The 12,749-nt window shown below is 39.7% G+C and overlaps 1 protein-coding gene and 1 long non-coding RNA gene across 4 annotated transcripts in view; one reads left to right on the top strand and one right to left on the bottom strand.

Annotated features, from left to right (window-relative positions):
* LOC144699875 (uncharacterized) overlaps nt 1-12,749 on the top strand; it is a 425,222-nt gene that overhangs the window by 221,619 nt on the left and 190,854 nt on the right. The window lies entirely within an intron of this gene.
* Nucleotides 1-12,749, bottom strand: part of aspscr1 (ASPSCR1 tether for SLC2A4, UBX domain containing) — a 200,490-nt gene that overhangs the window by 120,615 nt on the left and 67,126 nt on the right. For all 3 annotated transcript variants that reach the window (XM_078571200.1, XM_078571201.1, XM_078571203.1), the window contains one exon: nt 8,409-9,027. In XM_078571200.1, coding sequence (XP_078427326.1) covers nt 8,409-9,027 — 619 coding nt within the window. The remainder of the gene's footprint in view (nt 1-8,408; nt 9,028-12,749) is intronic.

Here is a 12,749-nt window from a genome sequence, read left to right as displayed (position 1 = left end):
AAAACGCCTTGAACTCCAGGATACCTTAGCCAAGTTGATTTGTCCAATCTATATGAAGATTAAAATCACCCATGATTATTGCCTTACCCTTCTCACAAGCCTCCATTATTTCTTCCTGTATATCCGTCCTCAGGATGGTTAGTGTTAGGGGGCCTATAAATCACTCCCACAAGTGACTTCTTCCCTTTACTATTTTTCATCTCTACCCGAACTGATTTGGCATCTTGATCTCCAGAACTAAGGTCGTCTCTTTTTATTTTACCAATATCATCCTTAAATAGCATAACTGCCCCTCCGCCTTTTCCTAATTTCCTGCCCTTCCTAAATAACATGAATATTCAGGACCCAGTCTTTCATCCTGCAGCCATGTCTCTTTAGTGGCCATCAGATTGTACTGACTTATTTCTATTTGTGCAGTCAACTCATCTGTTTTATTATGAATGCTACACGGATTCAGATACAGAACCTTTAGTTTTCTCTCTTTACTATTTTTGAAACCTCCAGCCTCATGTCCCAGTGTACTCTTAGTTTGTACACTCCATCCCTTCTTGTCACGCTCTGATCATAATTTCTTTTATTCCTATCTTGCCTTGTCTTTCAATTTATCACTTATCCCAAATTTGATCCCTAGCCCCACTATTTAGCTTAAAGCCCTCTTTACCACCCTAATTTTAGTCGATGTTCAAAGAGACTTGGGTGTGCTCATACAGGGACATACAAGTTAGCATGCAGGGGGAGGCAATGGTGTAGCAGTATTGTCACTGGACTAGCAATCCAGAGACCCAGGGTAATGCTCTGGGGAGACCTAGGTTTGAATCCCGCCACAGCAGATGGTAGAATTTGATTTCAATAAAAATCTGGAATTAAAACTCTAATGATGACCATGAAACCATTGTCGATTATTGTAAAAAAAACCATCTGGTTCACTAATGTCCTTTAGGGAAGGAAATCTGCTGTCCTTACCTGGTCTGGCCTACATGTGACTCCAGACCCACAGCAATGTGGTTGACTCCTAAATGCCCTCTGAACAAGGGCAATTTGGGGTGGGCAATAAATGCTTGCCTAGCCAGCGACACCCACATCCCATGAACGAATAAAAAAAATGTGCAGCAAGCAATTAGGAAGGCAAATGCCTTATTGCAAGGGGATTGAAGTAAAAAAATAAGGAAGTCTTGCTACAATTGTACAGGGGTTTGGTGAGACCACATCTTGAATACTTTATGCAGTTTTGGCCTCTACATTTAAGAAAGGATATACTTGCATTGGAGTTGGTACAGTGGAGATTCTCTAAATTGGTCCCTGAGATGAGGGAGTTGTCCTAAAATGAGATAAGCTGAATAAATTGGGCTTATATTCTTTGAAGTTTGGAAGAGTAAGAGGTAATTTCATTGAAACCTAGAAAATTCTGAAGGGGCTTGATAGGGTAGACATAGAGATTGTTTCCGCTGATCAGGAAATCTAAAACTAGGGGGCCGAGTCTCAGGATAAGAGGCCAATCATTTAGGACTGAGATGAGGAGAAATTGCTTCACTCAAAGGGTTATGAATCTTTAGAATTCTCTACCCCAGATGGTTGTGGATACTCCACTGTTGAATACATTTAAGATTGGGATAGATAGGTTTTTGGTCTCTCAGGGAATTAAGGAATATGGGGAATGGACGGGAAAATGGAGTTGAAGCCCAAGATCAGCCATGATTGTATTAAATGGGGGAAGCAGGTTCAACAGGCCATATGGTCTACTCCTGCTTCTATTTCTTGTGTTCTATTGTAAGGCAGGCACATTTATAATCCCTTCCATGATTACTGTAAATTTTATATATGCTCTATAGTTTTAACAGCTATCTAATTTTGCTGTTTCAAAAATCATGACATTACAATAGGTGCTTGGTTAATTTTCTGCACTATTTTAATAGCATTATTATTTGCATTGAAAATTTACAGCACAGAAGGAGGCCATTGTATTTGTGCCAGCCAGAACAGCAGTGTCATTGCACTTATTCTATTTCACAAAGCCAGGTGGTGAAGGATAGAACTTCAGTCTAATCTTTTATTTACAAAGATATACATTATTGACATACCTACCACCTGAACACAATCAAATATTAAATTATTATACAATTAATACCACTTTCCAGCTCTTGGTCACTAGCCCAGTAATTGTGGCACTTCCAAGGTCATTTTTTAAATTGCAAGCAAGGTTCCTGTCTCTACTACCTCTTTGGGACAGTGAGTTCCAGATCAAACCACCTTCTGGGTGAAAGAATTTTTCCTCAATTCATTATAACAAATCAAAAGGATGGTATCCTACAAGGAAGTGACTGATGTATAATCTAGAAAAAGCATTCATGAATCACTCAGACTTCACTTTTGTGGTTGCCATCTGAACTCTGGTATGCATTGCTAACTGCCAACGAATCAAAACATTGATGTTTCTGTGTGTATTTGTTGGTAGATTTTCCCAAAAAAACTGAAAAATATTTCCATTTGTAATGTCATTCATTTTTTTTGTAATCATTCTAATTTTAGCTCCTGCCACCACTCTCAGTCAATTCTTTCCAACTGAAAGGACTGGATAGACAGAACAGTCTCCCAGGACGATAGTTGAGTGTTATTAGGTTTTGTTACTTGTTAGTATAAGGACAGTTTCTGATCTTTCTCCTTTCAATACAGAAGTTCAAACTTGGGTGTCTTGCCCCAAGCAGTTGTGCATTATACACAATATAATCCACTTATCCAGTTCTCATTTTGACATCCCCTCGGACTGCTGGATTTTTTCCAGTAAGTCACAATATCAAAATAATTTCCACCTTCTAATAGGTCTGGCTGTAGGAAATCCAATTTGTAATAACATCTTGGGAGGCATAATACTAAAAATAACCGTAAAGAAATTAAGTCTTTATCATGCCGTTATGAAACTTGTAATTAATTCTGCATCAAAAGCTGTAAATTTGGCAAGTAGTGGGCCAAACTATGCATTAGAACACACTTCAATTGTGGTTTCAATTGGACTGTTCATGATTATAAATGCATGATTCAAACCAGTACTATCTTTAACAAAAGTGCAAAAGACAATGCAACATCCAGAAAATTAAGGGAACAGCATCCTAACTTTACATAAATGAAAGTCAGAAGATGTCTTAATTTACACTATATAATACTTGGACCTGATAGTCAATTATTTAGCTTAACTATACATTCTAACATTCAGTTTTATACCTCTTATATGCTGCAGGCTTAAAGTCTTACAAATGCACTCTGTTCCACTGGGGGCAATCTTGCTATGTAAGATGGTAACATTATACCACATATTCTGCCAACCAATGAGTCATACTTCACTTGCCGTCTCTTTTCGCCCAAAGCTTTACTTACATCGTGAACAGCTGAATGTATTTTCAGAAATGTATTTTGTGCAAAAGAAAAGAACACCATCATATTCATTATATAACTGAGTTCCTTTTCAGATTTAGGTGGATCATAAAAAGTCTGATTGAATTTTGCTTGCTGAAGAGCATATTACTACTCAGGTACACATTCGTAAGAATATGCAGTCTGCTCACATACATGAGCTTATACAGCCCATATACTGCCCTGTCCCAATTCCTGGTTAAATAAAACTGAGAAGTCTTAGCTACCAATAAATTTATCACAATAGCAGGATTCCTAGTCATAAACCTGATCAAATAAACAGCACAGCAGCAATGTGGTTTGCCACCAAAATCTGGACAATTGAGGGCTGAGGTCAGGAGAAAAGAATGACATGCTCAATGGGATGAATTCACAGTGAAGGGTGGGAGTGTAGACAAGTAAAGAGATGTTGCTTGAAAAGAACGAACTTGCATTAATATAGAGGCCTTGACAACATCAGACCCAATGAAGATGCATGAATCAAAGCAATTTTAACTCTCGCTTCAAGACAAAAAAAATTACAATACAGAAGTAGTTTGAAAAATCAAAAGATTCCAAAGGAGAACAATTGAAGAAATATTGGTGCTAAATGAAGAATTTCTAGTGACTTGAAAGTATAATGAGGGAAGAGCACCTTATGCAATGCCAGATTCATATTCAACACAAGAGTCTGAAAATTTAAAAATATCATTCACATTTGACAGAAAGGTGTATTTGAACTGAAATTTTGCTTGTGTTTAAAACGTGTTAAATGAAGTCTAGTTAAACTAACTTTTGAACAGAGTTCCTTGATGGTTCAGTTGGTAGCTGGATGGTCTAATGAAGAACAGCCACAGAACAGGAGAGACCCCGACTATCCATGTTAAATCAGCTAATGCCAGCTGCAATGTCAGTTGCCTCAGTATAACCTCTAACCTCAGTGACTTTGGACAAGGGAGAAATTAAACATCCAATGTTCCCAACTCAAAACGCTATCTGCGGATATCTGTGGAATGAATTTAGACAGCCTCAACCCAGTTCCAGGTGTGCACAAACACAAAACTGACCTCTAATTTGGAACTGATTGGCAATATCACTCAGCAAGATCCAAGCATGACTAGTGTATGGGAAAATGCTTCAATGATGCAGTAGAAGGTGCTGTCCTGAAGCACATTATTGAACAGTAGATAGAGGGAACTTCACTGTGCACCAAGTTGTACTACATCTGACGCAAAGGTGCTCCACGTCGACACTGGTCATTTCAGTGGAAAGTTTTCCATTTTCACAGCAGTAATTCTCTCACTTTAATTAACACATTTCTTTTTTTTTAAAAAGCCAGAGATAGATTTGGGTTTGACTGTGGTGCCCTTCCCTCTTCTGCTTCTCCAAATAGGCCAACATTCACTGACCCATCACGCATCAATACCAAGCATTTGAGGCAGACACCAGGTAGCAGGCCTGCATCTGTGTAGTTGTATGGCAGCGTGAATGGGCATACCTAGGGAAGGATGGGAGAATTCCCATTTAAATCTGAATAAAGAAATAACTTGCATTTATACAGTGTCTAAGGTAATCCCAAAATGTTTAAAGCCAATGAAGTATTACTGAAGTGTAGTCCAGCATCAACCATTTGCACCAGTCAAGATTGCACAAAAAGCAATATGACAATAACCAGATATCTGCTTTAATCATGTTGGCTGACAAATAAATATTGGCCAGGACACCAGGTAAAACTCTCCTGCTCTTCTTCAAAATAGTGCCATGAATCTTTTACATCCACCTGAAAGGGCAGATATGGCCTCATTTTAAATTCTCATCTGATGACGACACCTCCAACAGTGCAACATTTCCCCAGTGTCAGCCTAGATTTTGTACTCAGTCTATGGAGAGGGATTTGGACCCACTACTTGTGACTCAGAGGCAAGAATGCTATCACTAAGCAACAGCCAACACCTGTAAGGATATATAGGGAACGCCACCCAATGTTAAGGACAATAAGTCGTAAGTTCCTGCACCTTGGTATTTTAAGCTATTCACACAAAAGTCTCTCTCAAAGCCAATTGTTAATCACCAGTACTGATGAGATGGTCCAAGCAGTAACTTCTGTGGACAGAAAAGAGCAAGTAAACTTATCCTGCCTTGAGAAAGGGATGGAACATTCTCTACTTAAAATGAAGAATCAGTGGTTTCCGTATTTCATCAACTTAGAAGATCCAACTGTTAGCATCATAGTTTCTTAAACACCTGTCACGTCATAACAAATAATCCACAGAATCGTTACAGTGCAGAAGGCCATTCAGCCCATCGAGTCTGCGCTGGCTCTCTGAAAGAGCATTCTACCTAGTCCCACTCCCCTGCCTTATCCCCGTAACCTACAGATGATGGAAGAAAATCAGAGAAGTAATTGGAGGACTTCTACCTTCATCACTGAAAAAAGCACAAGACTCCCAAATTGGCAAGTACTTATCTTTCCAGCAAATTTTGCATCCAACAAGGTGAGGTACCCTTGAGCTGCAGGATGGAGCAATTTCATTTCAGATACCTGGGAGGGGTGGAATTTTACCACCTCTTTGGATGGGGTGGGGTATGAGGATAACTAGAAAAAAAGTGATGTCAGTCAGGAATGCCGGTGTGTTCCAATCTCCTCACGCTTTTCCCAGAAGCGGTTTCTATACTCTGATGGCAGCCCAGCTGGCAAAGAGGGAAGCCAATTCAGGTTGTGCAAATATCTAGTTCATAAGTCATATGCTTTAGAATATAACTTTTAGCTTTAGGAATTAAAGTTTTAACTGTATGTGGTAACAATCCTGAACGAAGTTCAATTCAAACAAGCTTGGAGTTTGAGGCACTTAAAAGGTTGGGATCATATAGAGGTTCACATCTAGAAAGGTAAGATTATAAAGTGGCAGGTGGGCTTACTTAGCTAAAGAACTGGAGACATCACTTCTGCAGCTATCCCAGTGAAAGGATAAGTTATTCATGTGGTTTCCTAGAATTAAGGAAAGCTTTGCATTTCTACCTGGAAACAGGCCATGACATTTTAAGCCACTGCACAAGAGTTGCAGAGAGGCCCGTGCTGGACGTGTGGAATCCAGAGTCGTGAGGTTGGTAAAGAAATTGGAGGGTCGCTTAGCCAAAAGCTAATGGAAGAACGCCAGTGAAATCTTGTACCTTGGCAAATTAGCTGGAACAGTGTAGAGATATCAGAGTGAATTCCAGAGAGCAGTGAGTTGCTCCCAAGAAAATTGAATGAACCTTAAAGATTTCATAAGATAAGGGAACTCTTGGGGTGCAAAACAAAAAACAGATCTGTGTTTAAGCAAGTGTATTTGGCCTATAATGTTAAGCCTGTTCTGTCAGTTCGTCAACTCATAGGAGGCAAGTGCAAAGTGGAAAGCCGAGGTGAGGGTGCCATGTAAGTAACATCAATCCGTATATTAACAGTGTAAATTGACAAGCCTGAAGTCATCCACAGGTAGAGGTTTGCAACTACATGGTTATCACTGGTGACCGATGGCATGGATAATGCTGGTGGTGTAGAAGTGGTTACCTTTTCCTCCAGTTGTTTTGCACCTCCATTTTTTCTTGTCCCCTCTCATCCCATTCACCTCAGGAGCACTCTCACTGCAGACACAGTGAAGGCTGCCAGCCGCCCTCGCAATCGCTGCAATGAAACGCCCTTCCGCCTCCTCAATCCACCCAACATCCCAAATTGGATAGGGGTCCCATAGATGCCTTCTTAATTGGATGCTTTCTAGGAGATTATACCAACAGTCTTGTTGCTGTGCTGAGCAGATTACTGACCTGAAAAAGGCATTTTCAGGACAGCAGGACCAAAGGTGGGGAAATTCAGCCTAGTGTCAAAAATAAGCACTTTCAGGTGAAACTACCACTGCCTCTGACACCAAAATATTAGTCCTAATAGGCCACGATTACATTTCCACTTCCTGGGTTTGAATTGGGCAACAGTTTTGTGCCTATGCTGAGACAGCTACTCTCCAAGCAAGCCAGAGAATTTTTGATGGCCACTGCATTTTCCAGCAACCATGGTTGCGTAGTCAGTAATAATGGTGTGAAGCTTTGTTACTGGCTTTCTGTACAAATATTTTGAACTAATTTGGATGCAAATACAGGAACAGTAGCTCTCTCTGGAGGTCTGCCTTAAACATCAGCAACTCTTATGCTGCTGCTTCAGTCAAATTTTATATAACCGTTTTGTCCAGCAATAGTTCTCACATTTTAGAGGATACCTTCCGGCATGGATTAGGCGATCCTCCTTAGGCCCAATGCTTACATAGCTCGGGACGACATGAAATCCTGAAGCAAAAGCTTTGTTCTGTAGTTTGCCAAATAGAGGTTTAACATTTGGTCTGTGGTCAGATATAGGCTGCCAAAGGTGACAAACAGGGAAGTTTTATCAAGGATTCTCACACTTCTAACAGTTTTTGTGAGCAATCCCCATCATTTGTTTACAACAGTGTAGATAGGATGTGATTACCTAGCCAAGGAACTGAACGTTCGTAACTGGAAACTTCTTGAATTCTTAAAGCGAGCCAGTTAAGAGAGTAGTTTGGAATAAACATCGAAGGAAGAACAACTTTCATCATGTAATTCAGCATCAAGAAGATTCAAAGTCAGACAAGGCAAGTCAAAGGAAGTGACTAAGTAAAACGAAACTTGGGTTTTAAAAGCCTAGGATTATCAGAGGAAGGAAAGGCTGGGGATGCCAAAAATAAAAAGGGCTGTTTTTTAAGTTGCTACATGACTATCACATCACAGTTGTTAGAACAGATGCTATCTGCAAAGAGAAGAACAAAACTCTTCTGTTGGAATTGAAGACTTTCATACTTACATAGTAACTTTAGAAACAAAGATGCCGGGAGAAATGCAAACACTGAAGTTTTAATTTAACAGCAGGACTTGCAACTACAAATTAAGGGGCCAAAATAAATTGAGCTTCCTTGCACCTGCTGCATCAGCAATGGACAAAATCTTTCAAACAAAACTAGCGTCTAACTTCCTACCTTCAGTGGCGACTGCTGAAGAACAGTTTTTGATTTCTTTGGATGTGGTGGACCAGCTGCTGTAGAAGAGTGTGTTGCCTTTGATGGTTTTTCAGGGGTAAAGTGTTTTTGATCCATTTCTGATTGGCCCAGTCGCTGACCACCCGCTGGAAAGGGGATAAGCACAGGACTTTCATTTTGTTTCGTGGATGAGGCACCGTGGTCCGAAACGTCACGACATTCTGAGGGAGGACCTGGCTCAGGAGCAGCAGGCTGTGCTGAACCATCACTTGGCTTTTTTGATGGCTCTGAGCTGATCTGCTCAATTGGCAATTTGCTTTCATCTTTCTTTTGGAAAGGGTCTGTAATGTCTTTACTGTGTTCTTGCGTCAAGTCCATTGGTGGCACTTTCTTTTCAGCAAAAACCTCCACAGTTTTGCTCGAGTTAATCTCTGTGCTCAACCCATCAGGACTAGAATCCTCCAGAGAATGAACAGAGTCTGGTTCAGATGGAGAGCCATCAACAACCTCAATCAGTACGGTTTTGGATTCAGATTTGTTCGCTGGCTGTTTGTCAGAAATTGCTGCCAAATCCATTGGTTCATTTTGTCCATCCACAGTGAATCTCTTCAAAACATACCTGTATGAAAGAAAGATAAAGAATTAAAGGCTAGGTCGCATATTTAGCTCTGCTAACCACTGAAACTGTTTACTTTGTTTAGTAGGGCAGTATCTGAATTAGCTAATGCTGTGAGGCAAAGAGTATTACTTTCAAAAAACTAAGAATCAAGGTGGTTGAAACAGTATTGCTCAGCTTGGAATGCTATTTAATTTAAAATACTAAGATATAGATACTAAGATTAAGATATACAAATTTACCATCTTAGGATGTATAAACAAGGTAACTTGACCTATGCAAATAAAGATGAGGGCAGAAAATGGAGACCAAAGTCAAAAGTCTAGAAGCAACCATATGTTCGTTGGAAGCAGGGTTATTTATTTCATTCAAACATGTCCTCAAACAATGTCTTTTTGGCACAATTTTTTTCCCATCAGCCACAAAAGGCTACCAGGTGGCTTGGCTCAGTTGGTTGCCCCGAATCAAAAGGTTGTGGGATGAAAGCCCACTCCAAGACTTCAGCACATAATCTCAACTGACACCAGTGAAATACTAGTAGAGTAATACGTTGCCAGAAGTTCTATTCTTCGGTTGGAATGTTGAACTGTCCACCTGCTAGCATAGGCTTTAAAATCTGGCAGCACTACTCAGGGCAAGGAGTTCTCTCAATGTACTGACTAGCATTCCTGCCTCAACCGCACTGTGACAAATAGATCAACTGGTCATTCATTCATCATCACTGCTTTTTGTGGATCTTTCTGTGCTCAAAATTTCAGTCATGCTTCCACAAATAACAGTCACCATTTCAAAGTAGCCCATAAAGTTCAATAAAAACTAAAGCCTTTTTCCTCATTTTTTTTTCACCTCTAGGCAGTGCAGTGTATTGATGGAACTGTATCAATTATCTCAAAAGGAGTGTCAAAGAGGAAAGTCAACAGCAACAATGAATCCATGTGACGAGAAAGGTCACAGAGCCCCCAAAAAATGAAGCAACAGGATCCAAGTGCATAACTGCCAAAATTTCACGTTACTTACAGCAAATTGCACTGCTTCAAAGTCAAGAATGGTAATTATGACATTTAGTGTCAATTGTGTCTCAAAGTAGTGGCTTCTAACACTGTTAATATCTGCCATCTGAAAGTCTGCTGTATGAGGATAAGCACTTGTTTCCCCAGGCCATTGAAAAGTCTTGTCACAATATTCAGCCTGATAACATTGTGCAACTGGCATGACCCACAGGTGGTGGCACAAACTGACTCACTACTCCGAGGCAAACCCTGCATTTTACTCCAGGATTTTGCCCAAATGATCTCCGTCGAGCATCCAAGACCTTTAGATTGAGATTCTGAGTCAGTATCCACTTCTACAGTCGATGGGTTGCTGTCCCACTCACCACCTGTAAAACAGAATGCTACCTTGCCACAGATCCTTCTAAAGCTCAGCAACCAGTACTTTGTACAACTGTGAATGAGGCAAGGGTCCTTCCAAAGCTTGGTTGCAATCTGTATTGCTGTGAACAGAATAAAACAACATTTGTAGAACAGATTACATAACAGAATATATTGCTGTAACAACATTCATTTTTTTTTAAAAACTAAATTAACACTGCAAACAGTGCATACAAAAACATTTTGTGATTTTTATTCTCAAATGCTACACAAGACTGTAGCAAAGGCGGCTGCATTAGTGCAGTTTATACAAAAGCTTCAGTTGAGATTTTTCTGATTCTTGATGTAAATGGTTTATTTCCTTACCTCCTTCTCCAATGCCTTTTAGTTCCTTGATACTTTTCCAAATTCATTTCAGCTAGATTGGAACTATTCAGCATGATTCAGATGTGGCATCTTCAATTCTGGAGCACTCTTTCATATATTAAGCTTTTTATCCTGCGGCCTCCTTAAACCTCAATATATCCATGTAGATGATGCTTCTCTTTGTGCCAGTTGCAGAGAAATTATTTTCTCCATGTTGTCTTTGAACCTGTACTCCTTTCCAAAGTATGTAAGGCGCAAAGTACTTGCTTAATATAATGTAAAAGTGCTTATTGCACCACTGGAATATGCCAGGAATAATAATGTTAGTGCACAATGTCTCTACATATACAGGTATTGTGTTTCCCATTTTTCATTTAGTCCAACACTGAATTACAACAGTTTTAGTTCATTGATATTAATGCCTTTTCTTTGTGACCTAAAGCATATATGCAGTTAATCATTTTACAACTGAGGTGTTTCCTTCTCTTTGAAGGAATTTTGCTCATAAATAACCTTAGGGAAGGTTTCTTTTCTCTGAAGAAAAGTCATAGGGGACTTGAAACGTTAACTCTGTTTCTCTCTCCGCAGACGCTGTTAGACCTGCTGAGCTTTTCCTGCATTTTCTATTTTTGTTTCAGATTTCCAGCATCCGCAGTATTTTGCTTTCATTTATTTTGTTTTTCTTTTCTCTCCTTGGTCTACAAGAGACTTCTGGGAAATTTCAAGGCATGCTGGAGAGAAAGGCAAAGAAAGGAAAAGCGCTGGGCTGTCTAAACAAGAATAATTAGAAGTCAACACAGGCAAGCTATGTAACCTCTTCTTTCGCTGAGTTAGAGGTATACTAAACAAACCAGGATGCCCAAGACACATGGTGATGGGGCCATTGTAGTTTAAGGAACTTCCTTGAGGTAAGCAGGCTGACCAAAATGGCTGCGTAAGAAGGACTGTCAGAATGAGATCTTGCAGACTCAGGTCTCCAATGACCTTATTGAAGTCTGCATATCAGCCACGATACTGGTGTGCACCCGAGTTCAATACCAAAAGCACGTAAAATGGACACCAAGAAATTTTAACTTATAGAAATCAGTTCTCTATGTAAACGTGAGAGAAAGGAGAAACCAAATAGCTAAATTAATGGGACAAATTAATAGGTCAAGACCACACAAAAGACATGTTTTGAAGGTAAAAAGGTTTCACAATAAACAAGATCCATCTATGTCCACCCCCAATGACTGAAGTCAACTGAATGCACATAAAAATAGATATAAATTAAAACTTGTGGCCGAGTGAGAAAGGCAGTTAAGAAGGAAGAGGCAGCCATGGCAAGAGTAATGGGTCACCCACTAGGCTACAGGATAGAACTGTCAACATTGCATACCAAACTAGGGGTTGCATGTTTGATACCTTATTACCTTATTTCCAAAATAAACAAATAATTTTCTAAGTGTTTTGACCTTTTAAAAAAAGCATTTACATGTTTTAAAACCATAAAGGATATTGTGTTGGAATTCATGATGGTAAAGTTTAGTTCACCAGGACTATAGTATCTCATTCTGATTCTAAACATCAATTACCATCGTCAAATCAGTAGCGGTCATGTATTAGGGTTACAGTAGTGGACTCACAAACCTAGCAGTCAAACCCTATTAATGCAAGTTATGAAAGTCAATTCAATAAACCTGGTGATTTGTGGCTATAGCTTAGAAAAATTACATCAAACTGCCAGGTTTTTGTGTAAACGTTAAATGGATACTATGTGGTCTGACCAAATACATGACTAGTCCACACAGTGTAGCTGACTCTTAACGCTCTCTGAAGTGACCCAGCAAGTCACTTGGTTGTAAAAATTGACTGTGAAACATGAGCAGTTCAAGAAGGTGGCCTACCACTAGTTTCTGGGCACAACTAGGGATGGGCAATAAATGCATCCATGCCAGCTCAGCCACATTCCAAAAACATGATGGTTCATTAGCTTTGTGATTTTTGTTC

This window comes from Cetorhinus maximus, chromosome 24, assembly GCF_964194155.1.
Source record: "Cetorhinus maximus chromosome 24, sCetMax3.hap1.1, whole genome shotgun sequence".
NCBI lineage: Eukaryota > Metazoa > Chordata > Chondrichthyes > Lamniformes > Cetorhinidae > Cetorhinus > Cetorhinus maximus.
The sequence above is the reverse complement of the archived record's forward strand: the minus strand, read 5'-3'. Positions and strand labels throughout refer to the sequence as shown.